A 19,927-nucleotide genomic window follows, 5' to 3' on the forward strand; every position below is an offset into this window, starting at 1 on the left:
TTATTTATTTCGAATCGATACGTAGTGCGCCCACGATTTGCGTACACTCCCAGATAATACGTTTCACTGCAGTAGGATGAGAAAAAAAAAGAGAGAGAAATTTCAGGGTGCAGTATCCAAAAATAAATAATTATTACGTCGATGAGAATCAGGTCAAGTTTTGTCCACACGTGAAAATGAAAAAACTGTCGCTCTGTTCGGGGCATGACGAAAATGAAAAATGAAAAAATCAGCCCACCCAAAAAAAAAAAAAAAAAAAGAACGAAAAAATAATGAATAATATTTCAGATCCCATTACGCTAGGCGTTCCGAGAGCCGAAGAGCTTTTAGCATCAACAATGCACTTCAGTAGGGGAATTGCAGGTGCTTTACTTGTCAACTGAAATCTAGGTAAATTTATCATTTGAAAAAGAAAGGAAACTGAATAAAAAAACGAGAAAAAAACGTTCGAATGATCGAATTACATTGGATTAAAAAAACATCGCGAACAAGAGAAAACATTATCATCTTTTTTATAAGACAAGTTTTGTCCACAGCTAAGTTACTCGAGTCCCTAGTAATTATCGGGAATGTCAAGTTAATTATTGAAAGAATTTTGATTGATTATTCATCAAGCTGCACCGATAGTAATTTGCTTTCTTGAAAATTCAATCTCAAGAGACTTCGACGACTTCGAAAAATTCGGAAATTGAAATCACGCGACGATGCTCAATCAAGGGTGGAAAATGGTCGCCGACTCTTTGGAAAAAGTCAACGATAGCCCGCGATGCGATCTGGATTCAAATCGGGATCGCGGGGTCGTACAGGTATATAGTTATTTATTTTTTTCTTACTCTCCTTTTTTCAAGGTATCATAATCCCGCCACTTGTTTGCGCGGGGAAACGGCATCGATCACCTTAGCAAAAATACGATCGGGTCGTCGTCAGGGTTCGACGTGAGGCAATCGTCGGAGGGCCACCGATTCTCCCCTTCTTAACTTCGCGGAGCTATAAGCTACTTTCCATTTTCGCGCGACCAGCAGCACCGCCTCGGATCACAACCACTATTCCCATGTCCACCACCACCACCAGCGCGTAACCTGGACCCAGCATCCCCTTTGGTGTCATCGGGCGCAGGTTACGTGTGTACATATCTTTGCACAAGTATATATATCTATGTTTTACATATACAATATGTTATGTATATAAACATACCTAGCTACCTACAGCTGCGCCACTCGCCCGTTCCGTTCCGCTTCTGTAAAAGACTGGGTGCGCATCGAGAACCTCATTCATTCGCAACCACCTGCTCACCGAAGAAGCACCTAAGGAGATACACCGAACGGAGGGTAGTGGTAGCGCAGCAAAAACCGGGACAACAAACAACCAGAATTAACGGTAGACTCTGTAAGTCCGAGCTCGAAGATCCCCTCGTTACCGTTCACAAATATACGCTGACAATCCGGCTGGATTATTATTTTATAAAAAGAAGAGTAGCGGAAGGAAGAAGAAGAAGAAGAAGAAACGACGCGAATCGAGCTCGAAACTTGACCGGAGAACCGCAGAAGAGAAATTTTACCAAGATGATGAAGACCGCGAATAAATCTTTCGGAACATTTCTCCGATCTTTTGTCTGCGCGACGTTTCTGGTGGCCATTTGTTTATCGACGGAAGCATCGGCCAAACGTGAGTGAAAATCAGTCGTTTATTCGTTCGATTATTTCATTTTATTTTGCGATTTTTCCTTCTTTCTTTCCGTTGTCAAAAAAAATTTTCGTACCCTATCCCAGAGTACGTGTGCGTTCGGGAGAAGGTAATACGGTTGTTATTGCTTTAGTTCACATTTTCGTATCGCATGATCAAAAGTTTTATATCCCCACGTCCTACGTGATGATATGAAAATGCATAGAACGAGGTCCCCGAGGGATGCGTACCACGCTACGTACCGATAATATACACGCTTCGATGTTCACGTCTAAAGAAATTTATTCATAAGCTTAAATATTTTAAAGCGACTAGTTTTCCGATGAAATTTTACAACTTGAAAAACACTTTTACACACAGGATACGGTTTTTTAACGCGCGCTTTTCGCTAGGGGTTCGAAAGATTCACGGCTCGATCATCGCCGCAATTTTGTCGATACCTACGTAATCTTTTGCTGGCGTTTCCAAATTTTTTTTAAATCAACGAAAAAGAAGAAAACTTACACTTATATATAAAATTTTCGTCGTCGATCGGATGCTTGAGAAAATTGCTCAGCAGTTTATCCTGCTCGTATTTGCGGTCGAGAATAATGCACGGTTGTGTATGTAGGTCGAAAAGGACAAACGATCAATTTGATTCTCGGCCCTCGAATCAGACGCGGCAATCAACTGAACAGTTTTCAAAGTTGCCTCGAACAATTTTCCCACCTTGATTTCTGTTTTTCTCTTCTTGCGGTCCGGTGCTGCGGACATTATATTCATTTGGAACGTGTCTAACGATATCGACGGTGAGAAATTCTTTTCTCTTATTACGTCCAAAATAATAATTTCCGTCTACAAATTTATCGAGTTACTTTAACATTCAATCTCTTTTTTCGTCTTTCGCTCTCCAACGGCGCAAAATTGTGCGCATGCGAAGAGCAGAAAAATTCAAATTACCATCGAGTAAACGAGTTTGTACTTTTTTTCTTTTCCCTTATTTCTGTTAGTTTTTTTTTTTTCTCGTTCTTCTCGATACAAATCACAAGAACAAGTTTTTTGTTTTTTTGTTTAAATAATGCGAAGGAGGTTTGGATTGTTGAAAGAAAATAAGGGAGAAAAATAATAAAAATTATCTTTCAACCGACGAATCTGCTGACTTTAAAAGTTTCGGGGGAGACTGCGGAGAGGGTGATGAAAAAATTTTTCCTTTTTTTTTTCGTATAAAGTGTTTTGCGAAGATTTAAAAGTTTTGGAATACAAGGTGTATATAATGTAATCTATGAGAATTTCAACGCCCAAGACTTATCCTCGTAATTAGGTTGCATAATTTTATATCAAATTATCGTTATATCAATCAAGTAAGAGACACATTGTACCACACTACGGAAATTCGAGTGAAAAATCAGAGAGATCGGTTCATTTTGTAGAAAACGTATCGCTAACTACGGCGACGATAAAACACACGACGTTCATTCGATCCGCTGGTTTATTGCGAGAAACAAATTTGAGCAGATATATACCATAATGCATATCGGTAATTTCAATGGATATAAATCCCTGCGACGTTACATTCTGAATTTGTTATAACAATATAATTTCGACTACGCGCGTTTGTTCGTAATCGAGATTCGCCGAATGACTACTGCACGTTCGGCATCGCAGGGAAACGCCGTTATCTCATTTTCGATAAATCATGATTCGCCATTCGCTGTTGAAGTGCACTGTGCACAGGACATTTGATCGTCGATACCCGTATTGAAAATCAGCTACAAAAATCCCACGGAAAAATTCTCATCGCACAGCCGAATAGTTTCCTTATCGAATACGACGTAATGAAAAAAAGATAAAGAAGGGAATCAGCGGTTGATGATATAACTTTGCGAGATTTCAGATGTTCTGAATAAAATTTCCAACTGTATCGGAGCACCGGATCGTGAATTATGCATGCGGAATAACCAGTGACTATTATTCGGTGTACGTAAATATGTACACTGATATTATCCGACTTCTATTTTAAACTAACTTTATTACCGCCACAAAGTTTTCCGCATACCAATCGAGACGCAGATTCTGCAACCGACTCGACTCAATCAAAGCTGGGGTGAATTGTGCACTGTGATATCGGAGCTCAAAAACCCAAAAAAATATCAAGCGGATGTATCGGGAGATTGTTTTTTTTTCTTTGTTCAATTCATTTAATATCTGAACTGAACGTCTGAATGACCGTTAATTGTTCTTTCGTTTCCATGGTATAATATAGTGTGTCAAAAGTCGCGTCCGAAGCAACAAAAACGTAACTTTGAATGCGTTCTATTGTTTTCGAAATCAGGTTGGAAAATGAAATTACAAGTTTTTCGGGATTGTAATGGGGAAACACCGTTCTTCGAGAAAACGAATCATTTGCGGCGGGGTTAGTAAATTGTTTTGCACATTTCTGAATTCATCATCGTAAATTAATTCTAATTTTCTCGCGCATTGTGTGTACAACACAACGATCGACGAATGACCGCGCGCACTCCTTACGGCAACGTTCTGTTCCGACAAATTTGTGAGATTTTATTCATTATTCGAAACGCCGATATTTTCGTTGAGCAGGTCTTCGAGATTCTATTCCACCGTTAGAACGTCGGATCGCAGGCACTGTGACCTTATAATGCATCGAATCGTACACTCCGGGGATGTACAAAACGCTCGCTTACATGTATATCTTGAATACGTACACGTTCGAGTGTTCGAACTTGACCCCTTTCGCATTAACGAGTATGTACGGCCGTAAGATTTTAACGAAGATCGCTTGAAACTTAACGAATACAGAAAAAGCTCTTCGTATGATGTCCGTATGACATAAACGACCGCCTTTTACGCTACACCCGGCACACGTCAAACGAATTGAAAATAACGTTTTTTTTTTCCTCAAGAGAAAGAGAAAAAGGGGGTGAAAAACCGTGACGTTACGCTCTACGTCACACTTCGCAACATTTTTTCTCTCTCCATCTCTCATTGAACATCTTCGTCCGGAGAGAGCGGGATATCCGCGGCGTTGATGGTGCAATTTGAATATTTAAATTTCGCACGCTGCAGCTTCGCCGATCGTTTTGAATCACCGCGCGGTGTGTAATATCGCGATATCGACGTGTGCGTCTTAGTCATCGTAGGTGGAATATCTACGCCCTTCGTTCGAACAGTGAGGGCTGTTTGATACCGCGAACCTCGATACATCGATTATTTCAAAAGTCTTTTTAAGCCGCCTGATATTTCAAGGTCTCACGAGGAAGCGGACGCCGGATGTGAGTGTTTCGATTTTCACCTTTTTATTGAATTTCGATTATTCTCTTCTTTCTTTCGCTCTATTTTCTTACTTCCATTCTTTTTCTTTCACAATTACAAAGCCGCCTCGCTTTTAGCCGTTGAGCTTTTAGATTCTACCCTTGGATTCGTTGCCGCGACTGCAGATATTTACGCGTACATTTCACTCCCTGTTCTTACGCATACCCGTCATAAAATATAAAGAAAGTCATCGCGCGACAATGAAATTTCAAGTTTTAAACTTATCCCTTAAACTTCTTCGGGCAAAGATATAAAGTTGCAGCACTATATGATAACACCATAGGATCAAAGTTTTCACCATTGAGTTTGGATGACAAGTTACGCAATTTATCTGCCCCCTACCTCCGCACACACACATGTACAAAGTTGAGGCAGTAGATATGAAGTACATAAGACAAAACGGGGAAATCTTTTAACAGAATTTTCGCAGCTGCCGAGATGAAAGTTCAGACTAAACAATCGAGGAAGTTGTGCTATTGTATCATTAATTAACGGTTTCACTTTGTGTAAAAAAAAAAAAAATTCTATTCCCATTCAAATTTCGCAATGTAATTTCATTTTGTCAGTTTTACATTCGGTTGGGGAGTGAGTCCGAAACGTGCGTGGAAATGCTGGTGTCAAATTTTTTCCACATTCAGAATTCTCAGTGGGAAAAAAAAAAAATTGCACAGTCGGTGCAATGACACAAATTTGTAGCATCGGAGGCGACCGTAGAGCCAGTTTTTTTTACATTTAGAGTACCTCGTTACCTAGACCTTGAAAGAGAAACGAAAAAAGAGGAAGAAAAAAGTAGAGGAAGTCCAGAAGACGGACCTGAAGTAACCTAATCCCGGGAGAATAAAAAATTCGTTTCGTTACTCGACGCAGGAACTCTCCTCCTCTAACGTTAAGATTTCCGAACCTTTGACCGGACCTCAAAAAAAAGCACAAGTACGGGGTACCCAATTCTGCAGTTTTTCAATTTCGGCTGCCCCAGAGTAACGTTGGGTAAAATAAAACCAGATCGATGTACATACCGCCTATCGATGCATCATTTATTTTCTATCACTTTGAGACTCGCCGAGGAAAACAATTTTTATATTTGATTCACATTCCCATAGAATAGCTTTTCTACCCCCTACACGCGACGATAGCTGATGCTCGGTAAAATTATTTTCAAGTGGGTATTCGCTGTTAATTTTCACTCAGTTTTTTTTTTCAATTTTTGCAAAAGTAAAACGGTAAAAAAATGTACCCCCGCCGGGATAAGAAGAAGAAAAAAAGGAAAGAAGAAAAAGAACGTTGCAAAGTTCGAAACCTATTTAGAGTATCGAACTGTCGTTTGCAGGATACTTTTCAAAGATCGCGTGAGTTTCTGAAAAAAAAATTTTATCCATTTCGAATTCGAATTATTTACGCGCATGAGTTCGGCGAAATTATATATGCGAACTATTACCCCTGGACGAGGCGCGTGTTACCCGTAGGTATATAGGATGAAACTTGTTGCTCCGCATGACAGAAAAGCAGAATTTAAAACGTTATTACACAGGTACACGAACGACGGTGCATAAAAACGATTCAATTTCGATTTAACTAAATTTTGGTTTTTCTTTTCATTCTTTTTTCTCTTTTTCTTTAGTCGGGATTTTTCGGTTTTTAGATACGTCAGAAATTCGAGGGAAGTGACAACGTTTTTTGTCTCGATAAATTTCGAAAATTTTAATAATTGTTAATCAAGACAAAGGCGAACAGAAAATCAAACTCGTGTCACTTTATTCTTGTTTGAAAAATAAATACGGTAAAATAAATTGCAATCGTTTTCTGCATATAATGTGCGAATATCTTAGGCCCCTTGGAACTCGATACTGCACGTACCGAAAAAAGCTCTTCCTACCTCTCGGTAAATAAAGTATGAAAAAAAATTCGCCATAGGTTGGTTACCGAAGAGGTTGTACAAAAAGATCATATCAGAGTAACGACTCGCGATGGATCATGGGCGGGGGGGGTCAGTGTATAACAGGACCCAAGGGATGAGAAATGCGGGGTCGTAGTGACCCTCCACACTATTGGCATAACCGTGCCCTCAGGTTAGGGTTAGATTTAGATTCCAACCCACGTAATTTTGACGCTCACGGTGGTTCTACCTATTCTATTCTCTTAGCAATTCTTTCGAGCGAGTACGTAAAAATCCTATGTGGCGGTACGACGACTCTCGAGGGTCGGAATGTAGCTAAATTGCTCGAAGCTCTATTTCGTCGTCATTATTCGTGCTCTTTTTTCTCATTGTCTTTGGGTCCACCCTTGCGAACCTCGTAGGTTTGACGTATGTGCGGTCCGTATGCGGTGTACACATACGGTCAGGTGTCAGGTACTACAGACGCTACGTCCTCACCTTCGCGGGCGGAGGACCATTCTTTTATTGAAGTCACGTAAAGGGTCAGGCCTTGAGTTATCATTACGCGCAAACACCTTTTTTTATTTTGTCACAGATATACCCGTAGGATGAGCAACTACTGCGAATTACCTGCTGCATCGTAAGAGAACTAGATATTCGTATTAGTCTCGTATTTTCACCCTCTTTCGCAGACTTCGCGACGATCGTAGTATACCGATCATCGAACCCGTCGACGTCGTCGTCGTCGTCGGAGAGTAAATAAATAATTGAACAAATAATCGATTGAGAATTAATCCGGGCGTATACGGCGGTGCGCGTAACGGTAGAAAATTCGTTCAACGTTTTAATTGCTCCGCGGTGACATTTATTCACGTTTACGATATATATGCGTGCGATAACCAATATAAATGCTAGTGAAATTAATGTGCGAATAACGATGACCAACGGGGCGCGCGATCGACTATCCGCGAAGAAAATAATCCGTCGGATTTTACGCGTCACCGTCAACCACCGATGGACCGCGCGCTCAAACGGGGCGCCCTGCAAGCGATAAAAGCTTCGCGAAGAATCGAAATTACGAGTGCGAATTGTTTTTGAAATAAAAAGAAACGAAACAAATTTCGAAATCTGTTGCGGGACGAGAAGAAAGAAAAATCTAACGTAATTTATTTATTCTCGTACTCCTTTGTTTCGATAATTTACTCGCGGTGCATGTACGGTACACGGCGGGGTGAATAATTTTTCTCGCTGTAATCAGTCGGCGGTGATGAGACAGTTTAATGAAAGAGCGAAGCGGCGAGAAAACGACAGAAAAATTAAGAAAGAAAAAACCTTCTCTTCATATATTATATTACGTATACTATTTTCCTTTTTTTCCTTTTTTCCGTTTCAATGGCGACGGGGTGAAGGACTTCCGCAGTTGTTCTTGTTAACGATTTCAACATTTCACCACCGACACACAAGTTCGAAGCTGAATTCAGACAATGTAATTAAATTAACGGAGAGAAAATTTTATTCGAAAACGTCAGACGGTACTGCGGGGGTAATGAGGTGTAACGCTGAACGAGAGTCAGTCGTAAGTCATTTGTATTTTTAATTAGGCAAAAATATTGGCGGTCCGCGATGTGTATTCATCCCTTGTTTTTTGTTCTTTGCCCTTCCTTCCTTATTTTTCTATCCAACATACATATTCACACATTTCTTCATCGTTTATTACATCCACCACTTTTCATTCCATCGGAACGAAATTTAAAAAAAATTTTCTGACGTCGTGTAATTTTTTTTTGAAAACGAAGGGGAAAAAAAAGAATTTACGCGATGATCATATGTCAATTAACCTCGACCGCGGATGGGGTGAAAAAAAAAAAGAAAAAAAAATTCGCACGTTCGTTGAGAATCTGCAAATTTAGCAAAAAATTTTATTTTCTTCGGTACACATAGTTACCGCGTCTGTGAAGAGGTGTTGGAAACGGGGATGGAGCACGAAGATTCGATTAGCCGAATAATCTGTTAATTTGGTTAGGTAATTTAAGGCATCGCAGGGGATGTTAAGGTTGCAAAAATACACTACGTAGCCATCTAAGGGTTCGAGGTACCTAAATAGCCGGCATTTGCGTTATTTGTACCTGTGACGAATTTGTTGGTACATATTTTGAGACGACGATCGAGTGGGTTAGTCCGATACATCCATAATCGTGGACGGTGAGATTTAGTGCGATCAGCCGTGTGATGGCGAATCACGTTAGCCCGCAGAGGCAACTCACCAGAAGTAACCAATTTCATCTCCCCAATGAACCTTGATTGATTGCCCAAACATCTTCACCGACGTACACATTAGTCTGTACTACATTATAATTCATAGCTAATATTTATTTGACCGTACATCTCTGAGACAACGCTAATGATTTTCATTCGCTCAGAAATTAATCCATGTTACAGGTGAAACTTGGCGCAAAATCTGCACAGTTTATATCGTTGCCGAAACTCCTGTTAATTAGCCAAACATAATTATATCGTACACGTTGTACTTTAGTAGTAATCGTGTTTGCTAATTACACATAAATGTACATTGTACACTATAGTGAAGTCGCGGTTATTACAAAAATTGCGCACCAATTACTTTCATTCGGATTATATCCTGTGTACCGCGGAATGTGTTAATTGTCGATATTTTTTATTCTTATTCGGTGACTAAATTGAGAAAAAAAATGTATGAAAATTATTTTCAAGATTTTCAAAAGAGCACAGCCAAAATACGAGTGAATGATATCGATTTTTCTCAACGGCGAAGAGAGAAAAAATTATTTTCGTCTGATCTAGTATCGTGAAGTTGTACGAAAAAGTAATAATGTGTAATAAGAACAAATTTTCACCGTCTGTATTGACACGGAGTAAATGAATCTTCAGGTACAACGATTAATGAGAAAAGATAAAAATTCTTCTCAGTATTAAACCCTTTTTTTTTACCCCTACGAAGGATATTAGCTCGAATATTCGTGAATGACACGACATTTTTTCATACTTTTTGATTCGCCTCGAAACCTACTACAATTTTGATTCAGGAAGAAATCGAGTTCTGTTTAGAAAAACGAAAATGACCGCTACGCGAATCGCTACAAAATGGACCTTCTGTATTCTATCAACGTTGACCATCACCCGATGTATACCAACTTTAATTTACTTCACCTAGACGGTATATTAGCTAATTTCTATCTTCAACTCGTTGGTATAAATGCAAACTCTTGATGCAAGCGCGCGGCAACTAATTAGCCGACAGAATTATACTACAGGTACTCGATTCTACGGAGATGATCGCCAGGCGTTTTTGGGAAACACCAAGTCGAACGCGTATAATTTTTCATTCTCTTTAGTTTATTCGAGCCCGATGGAATGGAAAGCGATAAAGTTAAGACGATTACATCGCACCCTCGTGTCTTCGTCTCCCGCTATTTTTCGTCACTTACCCCCCTCCGTTTTCCAGTTATAAACTGAACGTAGACAAATAATACACATCACGCGGCACGGATTCGCGCCTCCGTTAATGACAATTTGATTTATCGACGATTTTTATCGATAAATGGTCACCGCGTTCGCCAACTTTTTTTTGGGAAGAAGTGTGCAGTGAAAATACCGGGGGTGAACTCGCGCGCTCGGCTTTTCACGGTTGGGAAATCGCAAATACGACGGGGATGGGTTCCGTTTTGTGGCTGATTAATTATACAATCATACGCCTGCTTCGGTTAATTGAATCATTTGGGATTTCAAATATACCTATATGTACAAGGGGGTTTGTGCGCCCAATCGTAAGAGAAACTCTTACCGTTATGGCCTCGGAACCCGCATATACACGCAAACCACATACACACACATATCTGGCCCCTATATTTCTACACCCTTATAGCTAGTCAGTCAGTCGGTCGGGCAAACTTGCTACGTGTTTGGAATGAAATTATGCAAATCTAGCCAATGGGGATACACGTATACGTATACATACGTGTACATTCGGGTATGTACCGCACATGTTTGTCGCTCTATGTTTGCGTTGCACCGACACTATACACAGGTATGCGTATATGCCAAGATGCAGAGAAGAGAAGGAGAGAAAAAAAAAAAAAAAAATACTTTGGAACAGAGGTGCATTTAATTATTTATCGAATATCTCACGGAGATTATGCGCCATATATTTCCGCAGTTGGGTTAACGGGCTCGATTTTTCTAACGTAATTGCGGAGATTATAAATAATTAAAAAAACGTAGAACTGCAGGTTAAAGTGTGGTGCAATCAAACCCACGTGATAGAAATTACTCCTTCTTTTTCAGAGCACATTCCGTTGATTGTAAACGTGCACCGTCGATCGGCACGTTTCAATAACCCGCTGGGTCTTTTTTCTTTACTTTAAATCCTTCTCTTATTTTCCGTCTTCATACTCTTCTTTGTTCTATGTTACAAACTAATCGACTAATGTTTATGATTTTTGAAAATGAATAACGATTTCATTCGGAGACGCAGGCACGAAAATGATCAAATACGTGCATTTCTCCACTGTTTCCTTTTTTTTTTTTTTTGCTTCATCGAAATTTGTCTACCGACAGCGTATTTTCTCGATTTTTACTAAAAACATCTTCCTCCAGAGAGCAGAGGGGTTTATTCCATGGGACACACCCTCGGTAAATAAAATGAAGGGTTATTATCGAAATGGGGCGAAAAATGAGGTAGGCAAGGATTGAAAAATTCTACAGCTACATCCATCTACAGTATCCGAAAGGATTAATATTTTTCCGCTTTTGGAATGATAAATTTTTCATGAAATTTTATTTGCAAAGTATAGCATACTTGTGTTATAGGATGAAGTTCAAAGGGGAAAATTCTCGACGTTTTTTTTTTTATCATATATAAAATTAAAACACCCCATCATATGATATTTCAATCAGACGTATCTCTTGCAAATCCAAATTCATATAAATTGAATTTTCATTTAAATCGCTACATGCTTGAAAAATTGTTTTCTTTTTGAAAATCGTCGGAAGTAGTTTCCCTGCGTTATAAATAGATCCCATAATATTACGTACGCATACCTACACAGAATATAACGTGTTAAATCCGAGTGGAGTGCGTAAAATCGATGGTATGAGAAATATGAGAGATAAAACACGTCGCGGTAAAACGCGAAAAAAAAACAATAGAAAAAAAAATATAATGTTATATAAAAATTATAATAAAGGAAATGGGGGTTAAAAAGAATAGAAGGGGAAAAAAACGAATCGAAGAGAGTGTGTATCAAGAGGAAGCAACTTAATTTACGCTTGCACCAGAGTATAGGTACGTGGATGCTGCAGGATCGTCGCTTCGTGGAAATATGTCATACGTACGTGTATAAACCTTATGTACGTACATGGGCGAGTACATGTAAATGGGCGAGTACCACCGCTTCCGTTTTTATACGTATATACTATGCTTGAAGGAGAATATCATGTGTTGTTACACTCGTGTAATTTGGCTTTTTTTTTCTCCTTCATCCCCCGCACGTTTACGTACACGCGTTATTGTTACAATATTGATGCGTTTTACTCCGGAAAATTGCGTACGTGTATTATAAGAAATGACAAGGTGTATATGTACTCCGGCATTATGCGAAAGAAAAAAAAAAAAAAAATTGGATCGCGTGTACGCCCGAGATGGAGAAATATAAAAACTGTGCTCATACACTGCATTTTACCTACGCGAAGGTTTTTGCGAAAAAATATTTTCCACGCGCTTTGAAAGGATCATAAATTTGAATGAAGATGTTCATATCGTAACAACAATCGCGATTGCGTTTCATGTGTAAATACGCACATGGCGAAATGTCGGTACGGGGTTGATTATGTCACGGTACCAATGCGATGCACATAATGGCGCAGCCCCGATTTGTATAATAAATGGCTGATTATTAACGGAGAATTAATGATCCATCGTCACAATAACGACGATATTTCAACGATGAAACTGAGCGCAGGCGTTGCGATTTTATAATCATTCACGTAACGGAACGAATTATTGAATAATTGAAATTAACAGAAAAATATTCACTTACAGGGGGTTGTTCCGCGTTCGGTCATTCCTGCTTCGGGGGTCACGGTAAAAGATCCGAGCCCTCTACTCGTGCCGAAGAAAGCCTGCAAGATGTTGAAAATTTGAGTCAGGATATTCAGGATTACGACACACCGCGAGGAGGTGAGGAAGTATTGATAGCGGACGGTGGTCAGATTTATCAGGACCGTCCAATGCCACGTTTCCACCGACTCCAGGCACTGAGCCCTCAACAACAACAACATCCCGCTCACAATTTGTCACCATTCATCAGACAATGGGTGAGCGAATCGTCATCGATTTCCTAATTATTCCTACCAATTGTTTGATGCGTTTTTTATATATATTCTTTTCTTTCGTCTGATTTCAGTTAGCTTCCTACCGTCGCGCGAATCCCGTCGATTTCGGTACGATGTAAGATATCCCACGATATAAAAATTGTGTCTCCGAAATCGAGTGAAATATATGTTACATAAAATTGTACGACTTATGATATAGATTTACAAGAAGAAGAAAAAAAAAAAAAAATGTATGATAAGTTGATGAATAACTTGCACTAATTATTTGTTATAATATTATAAATACGAATGCCCTATAATATACGCTTGTGCACACTTGTCGTATTCTAGGTTTCCTTTTCTCTTATCTTTTTCATTTACTAGCAATTATTTTCCCCCAAGTTCAATGCCGCTTCTTCATTGCGGCGAATAACATATCTTGTACGTTTCTCTTATGGGAACCGAAGTCAGAATAATATTGTACTTATAAATAATATTCAGAAGCTGGCTGACTACTGTGCCCGTAACGGTGCATTAAAATTGCCATCGAAACGTAAGATTTTTCAACTTTTCTTTCAACTCTTTTACTTTTCAATATTTCTGTTATCAGCCCGATTAATTGCAGGTAATGGTGGGTTGATTTTTCAAAGTTCCATAAAATTCAATACGTAGATATCGCTCGATTGGTGATAAATATGTGTATCGAAAAAGAATATCATTAAGAATATCCACTTGATAAAGATTAGCAACAGTCATTTGAAAAAACTCTGTTATCTGAGCATGATGATAAAATGTTGGTTGAATCCACTTAGAAATACAAGATGATCGTTATACGTGCAGTATTGTGAGAGATAAATATTACAGTTCATTTCAATGATCATACATTTATTTATCAAATTTTATTAGATACGAGTGTAAGACGAAAAGAGAGGGAAGCTGAGCACGGTGAAATTAATATTGTAACAGTTGCCATCTCATTGTATGTGGATATGTGAAAGAAAAAAAAAAAAAAAAAAAAATTCTACAAAGATTTGAATAAATATCAAAAAATGTTTAACTAATGCAGTTGGAGAAAGAACTTGATAATTTTACCATGTGGTTGTAATATGCATATATATTCTAAATACTTGTAACTGGATGAATAATATGTGTGTATGCATACGAAACACACATATATGCGTGTAAGCTCCGAGTATGTATTTATGATCTTACGCAATACGATTGAACGTAACTATGTAAGAAATGAGAATACGTACGGTACGTAATATATGTATAGTTTAATAGACAAAACTGTTATCAATAAAGCACCATGTAGATGAACGATTCTAAATACTTCGTGTATCGATAAAATACGAGTCATCCACGAGTGCTATCTGTCGATTACGTCGCAAAAATTTTTCAAAACCAATCTCGGTAACGCTGCGGATTGAGAATATCGCCGAGTCATCGGCTCGCGGGAGCTCTACAGATGATGTACCATGCTTTCGGTATTCGAATGGCTTATATAATCAGAAACGGTCAACATTGAATCACAATCTAGCAAACGCTTCCGTCGTGACCTGTCAAACATCGATAACCATGTCGCGTAACGCGTTAATTTTTAACGTCGCAATCATTTTTATTTTAATTTGTGTATTGGATACCGGTAACAGTGCGAGGATATTAACTATAATCCCTACGGCTTCTATAAGTCATCAAGTTGTACCTCGCGCGTTAATGTTGGAATTGAACAAACGGGGTCACGAACTCGTTGTAATTACCACCGATCCTGTGAATAATCCGAATTTGACGAATTACCATGAAATCAGTGCGAAAAAAAATTACGAGCTGATGGGTGAGATTGATTTTCTTTCATTGCGGGAAATAAAATGGATGGACTTTGCTTGGCCATTCGTGGCTACGATCGTGCTCCAACAGTGTGACGAGATGTTCGCTATGCCCGAAGTGGCGAAAATGATGGCTCCCGACAGCAACGAACATTTTGATTTGATATTTATCGAGATGCTGTATTTCACTCCCCTTCTACCATTGGGAAAACGATTCAATGCTCCGGTTATAGGTGAGTCCGAACGGAGAGGGTTCTATGAAATTTTTATAGAGAACTGCGACGATGTGATTTGTGATGTTTTTCGAAGGTATCACGTCCCTAACATTACCACTCGTTAGTCAATACGCGATCGGTAATCCGATAGCTACATCGCATCCGTCTATTTGGGAACTTCAAAACGGGGATTACGAACTACAACCGCCGTTTTGGAAACGATTGAAGAACTTCTTCCACGTCGGCAATTATTTCTACCATTATTTCAACCACATACTGCCCCTGCACCAGGAAGCTGCGAAGAGATATTTTGGAGATGACGTTCCCGATTTGTCGGAACTTGCTAAGAATGTCAGTTTGATTTTCGTCAACGAATTGTTACCAATTTCGTTCGTCAAGGCGAACGTGCCCAAGATGATTGAAATCGGTGGATTCCACGTTCAGCCGAATTCCCAAAAATTATCGAAGGTACGACGAATCAAGTTCCAAAAAAATATCACACGAAATACTCGCGATCGTTGCGACGAATATGTTACCCTGAGAATGATATTTGTTCCTAGGACCTCAAAAATATTTTGGACCAAGCCACGGAGGGATTCGTTTACATGAGCCTTGGCTCGAACGTGAAAAGTAGGGCGTTACCTGCTGCAACTAAAAATGAATTCATGGCTGCATTTGCAAAGTTGCCCTACAAAGTACTTTGGAAATTTGAGGAAGACGACCTCCCTGGAAAACCGGACAATGTCATAATCATGAAGTGGACCCCGCAGCAAGCTATTCTGGGTACGAATATAACCGATTTTTTTTTAATAACGACGAACGAAAGTTGAACGCAAACGCCGGTATAAAAATTAATTTCGTACGACCTGTTTTTCGTCTTTATTTAGCACATCCAAATCTGAAAGTCTTCGTCTACCAGGGAGGACTTCAGAGCACCGAAGAAGCCATCTCGAACGGCGTTCCCCTGATCGGCTTCCCAGTATTTTCGGATCAAGAAATGCTCGTTAATAAAATGGCATCGATCGGCGCGGCTATAAAGTTAGAAATCACCGATGTACGCAGCGAGAAATTAATAGAAGCGATAAACACGATCGTTGCGGATAACAGGTAGGAATATAGCGCGCATTGAAATCTATTCGATCATAATCGGAATCAACCGTCACTCTCGTATTTCAGTTACAAGAAGAAAATGATCGAAATAAATTCGTTGATCAAGGACAGGCCGCAGGATACAATGGAAAATGCGATTTGGTGGACGGAGTACGTGATTCGTCACCGAGGTGCGCCGCATCTTCAGTCCGTTACGGCCGACTACCCGTGGTACATGAGGCACGACATGGATATAGTCGCTTTCTGCTCCGTAGGGAGTGCGATAATCTTGCTATTCGCATTATTTGTATTGTACAAATCTGTGTCGTACAGTATTAGTCTATTACGCGGAAACTCTGTTGTCACTCACGAGAAGAAACGTAGTTGATGATGACCCTCGAGGCATTCGCGATGAGTCATCGTTGTCATCATTATTATCCGTTTTATCATCATATGTTTTATATCGTATCTTTTCGAGCTCTTCTCGGCTGATCAATTAACGCGATCTCATCTTGGTGATTTTTAATCATTGGCCTCCGTCCAGAGGGCCGTTTGATCAGTCTTAGGAAGCGGCGAAAAAATGCATCAAATTGCCAATGTTTCCAATCTTTTTCATTTCATTTCTAGTCAATTTTTCCGATCACCCAAATTAATGTAGAACGTAAACCAACGTTTGAGGCATAAAATAAAGATCACGATTTTTTGTCCTCAATCGTAGTTGGATAAATCAGTCATCTTATGTAATTGCCTCCACTTCTCGGAAGAAGAAACAAATTATGGGCATATTCCAGACTAATTACCCGACTGGAGATTATAGATTTCTCAATAACGAGTGATAACAGTACATCATGATAATGTAACCGGTGTTACAAGTATATAAATATATATAATAGGCAAGACGATATTTGTTAACGTATAGAAACACCTATAACTACGTTACCTCAAACAATCTGTATTACAAATCAGATACGCAAAGAGACTTGAATGATGTTTCGGCGCCTCGACGAACATGGAAATTATCCGTAATAAAGAAGATCGTCCTCATCCCATGTCACATATTTACACAATACCGAACTTTATTGCTCGAGCGTACATCATTACTTGGAAATGGCTTCGGGTTTATGGAAGCATTTAGTACAGTAATATAGAAATTAGTTCACGTTATGGATCAATTGTCTCTAGCTAGCATCGTCGATTTATGATGACGGTAATATTCAAATAATTGGGCTATAAGAATAGCACGAACTCGTGAAGACACCTCATCATAGTTCACAATCAGTAGGATCCGTACCGTTCGCCTAAGATGTTACATCTCTACTCATTTTTTATCACGGCGACATTTCCCATATTAATTTCCCTTTTGCACGGTGGAAACGGAGCGAGAATACTCGGTGTATTCCCTGCGATTTCGTTGAGCCATCAAGTGGTCTTTCGAGGGCTGACATTGGCCTTGAACGAAAAAGGCCACGAACTCGTCGTGGTCACTACTAACCCGATAAAGGATCCTACGTTAAATAATTACAAGGAAATCGACATCGGTTATCTGTATCGTGAAAAGGTTGATTTTGACTTTCTAGAGGTCAGACCGAACGAAGAATGGTTCGATATATTTTGGTGGGCCTTTGCACCCGTGATGCAGAATCATACGCGTGCGGTTTTGAACGATCCGGAGATAAAAAAATTATACGCGCCCGACAGCAATGAAAAGTTTGACGTGGTACTGATGGAGTTGCTTTATTGGCCGGCCCTTTTGACGTTGGCTCACCGGTTGAATGCACCGATAATCGGTGAGTAGTAAGAATTTTTGCTTCGGAAAAATGAGATACGTCATTTCCGAGGAACTATGTATATCCGAAGAACTCGAAAGGGAACGCGAGAATGACCATGAATTTTCGAAGGTATAACGTCGCTCGGGCTAACCGTTAATTATCATCACGCGATCGGTAATCCCATATTGTCCACTCATCCTTCGAATTGGCAACTGAGGCCAGAAGCGATTTTCGTACAGCAGACGTTTTGGCAGAGAATAAAACGCTTCGTACAGAGTTGGAAATATGTTTATTACTGGAAAACTGAGTACGTGGCAAAGCAACAGGAGATAGCGGAGGAATTTTTTGGAAATGACATTCCGGATATTCAGGATATAGAGAAGAACGTCAGTTTGATTTTCGTCAATCAGCAGACACCGATTTCGTTCGCAAGGGCAAACGTTCCAAAGGTCATCGAAATTGGTGGCTTGCACGTTTCGAAGAAATTGCCGGAATTACCAAAGGTAGGTTATCGATCGGGCGGTAATTTGGAAGTGAGACGACATCAATGAAATTTGCCCCCTTAGGATCTGCAAAGGATCTTAGACAATGCTACGCGAGGATTCGTATACGTGTCTTTCGGATCAAACATAAAGAGTAGCTCGTTATCAGCTGAAAGAATAAATGAATTTATTGCAGCCTTTTCGAAGCTACCGTACGAAGTATTGTGGAAGTTTGAGGACGACAATCTCTCCGGAAAGCCGGACAACGTTATAACCGTGAAGTGGGCACCGCAACAAGCTATTCTAGGTGATTTGATTCTAGGTGATCCGATCGCAACAGAGTCGCGAAAATTTGACCCGAACATCGCGATGATTTAACGGCCATTAATTCTGTCTAGCGCATCCAAATTTGAAACTTTTCATATATCAAGGAGGGCTTCAGAGTACGGAAGAAGCGGTCTCCTGCGCCGTACCTCTGATCGGGATACCATTTTTCGGGGATCAGGATATGCAAATCGATAAAATGGTCTCACTCGACGTTGCTAAAAAATTAGAAATAACTACCATGCGTAGCGAGGAGTTGGTCGAAGCTATTCGTACCATTACAACAGATAACGGGTAATTTATCTCGTAGCTGAATTCGCCTCGCGTGCGATCATAGAAATTATCTGACCTTCGTCATACGCACATGTGACTGTATTTTAGGTACAAGCAGAGGATGTTGAATTTGCGTTCATTGACCAAGGACAAGCCACATGGCGCGATGGAAAACGCAATTTGGTGGACAGAATTTGTGATTCGTCACCGAGGTGCTCCTCAGCTTCATTCCTCTATGGCCGACGAGGTGTGGTTCAGAAGATACGATATGGACTTGATAGCCATTTTTTCGGCAGGATCCGTAATAATTATCTTCGCAACATTTTTCATATCATTTAGAATTTTTCTGTACATCGCTAATTTATTCACCGTAACTTCGGTTGCTGATAAGAAAATGAAACTAAGTTGATTGATCGCTGTTATATTCCGTAATGCAAGTGTGGAAAAAATAAAATACTATTAATATGTCTTACGTGGTGGAAATGATTGAACTCGATTCAAGTATAAAAATTAGAAAAATCCACTCGCAGGTGCTCGATCATTTTAAAAGAAATGTCAGGAGAAAAAATGAGGGGCAGACCATCCGTGGGTCTGTTCTCTATCATCGGAGATCGTATTTCAATTGAACGTGGACACTACCGGTGCCAATATGCGAATCCAAATTCTGGCGCGCTTCGTTTGGTCGATCAAGAAGATAACTGAAAGTTGAGATCCGAAAGCGGGAAAACTTGCGATT

At 39.7% G+C, this 19,927-nt stretch overlaps 2 protein-coding genes across 2 annotated transcripts; both read left to right on the forward strand.

Moving 5' to 3' along the window:
* The first annotated feature begins 1,229 nt into the window (after positions 1-1,229).
* LOC105688674 (neuropeptide CCHamide-2) lies at positions 1,230-14,274 on the forward strand. The gene is made up of 4 exons (XM_048656769.1): positions 1,230-1,386; positions 1,469-1,665; positions 12,942-13,216; positions 13,306-14,274. The coding sequence occupies exons 2-4, from the start codon at positions 1,563-1,565 to the stop codon at positions 13,351-13,353; spliced, it is 426 nt and encodes a 141-aa protein (XP_048512726.1). The 5' UTR covers positions 1,230-1,386; positions 1,469-1,562; the 3' UTR covers positions 13,354-14,274.
* A 156-nt stretch (positions 14,275-14,430) lies between these two features.
* On the forward strand, positions 14,431-19,663 carry LOC105688622. Its single transcript, XM_012405076.4, has 10 exons — positions 14,431-15,272; positions 15,349-15,722; positions 15,815-16,037; positions 16,142-16,361; positions 16,431-16,728; positions 17,626-18,130; positions 18,242-18,615; positions 18,679-18,901; positions 18,993-19,212; positions 19,300-19,663. The coding sequence occupies exons 1-10, from the start codon at positions 14,792-14,794 to the stop codon at positions 19,598-19,600; spliced, it is 3,219 nt and encodes a 1,072-aa protein (XP_012260499.2). The 5' UTR covers positions 14,431-14,791; the 3' UTR covers positions 19,601-19,663.
* Positions 19,664-19,927: the final 264 nt, after the last annotated feature.

This window comes from Athalia rosae, chromosome 6 (genome assembly GCF_917208135.1).
Source record: "Athalia rosae chromosome 6, iyAthRosa1.1, whole genome shotgun sequence".
Lineage (NCBI taxonomy): Eukaryota > Metazoa > Arthropoda > Insecta > Hymenoptera > Athaliidae > Athalia > Athalia rosae.

Bases quoted from the DNA above. Each gene is read 5' to 3' on its own strand.
- LOC105688674 (XM_048656769.1), top strand. From the start codon at position 1,563: ATGATGAAGACCGCGAATAAATCTTTCGGAACATTTCTCCGATCTTTT. The intron at 1,666-12,941 runs GTGAGTGAAAAT...ATTCACTTACAG, and splicing joins GACGGAAGCATCGGCCAAAC to GGGGTTGTTCCGCGTTCGGT. The intron at 13,217-13,305 runs GTGAGCGAATCG...GTCTGATTTCAG, and splicing joins CACCATTCATCAGACAATGG to TTAGCTTCCTACCGTCGCGC.
- LOC105688622 (XM_012405076.4), top strand. From the start codon at position 14,792: ATGTCGCGTAACGCGTTAATTTTTAACGTCGCAATCATTTTTATTTTA. The intron at 18,902-18,992 runs GTGATTTGATTC...AATTCTGTCTAG, and splicing joins ACCGCAACAAGCTATTCTAG to CGCATCCAAATTTGAAACTT. The intron at 19,213-19,299 runs GTAATTTATCTC...ACTGTATTTTAG, and splicing joins ACCATTACAACAGATAACGG to GTACAAGCAGAGGATGTTGA.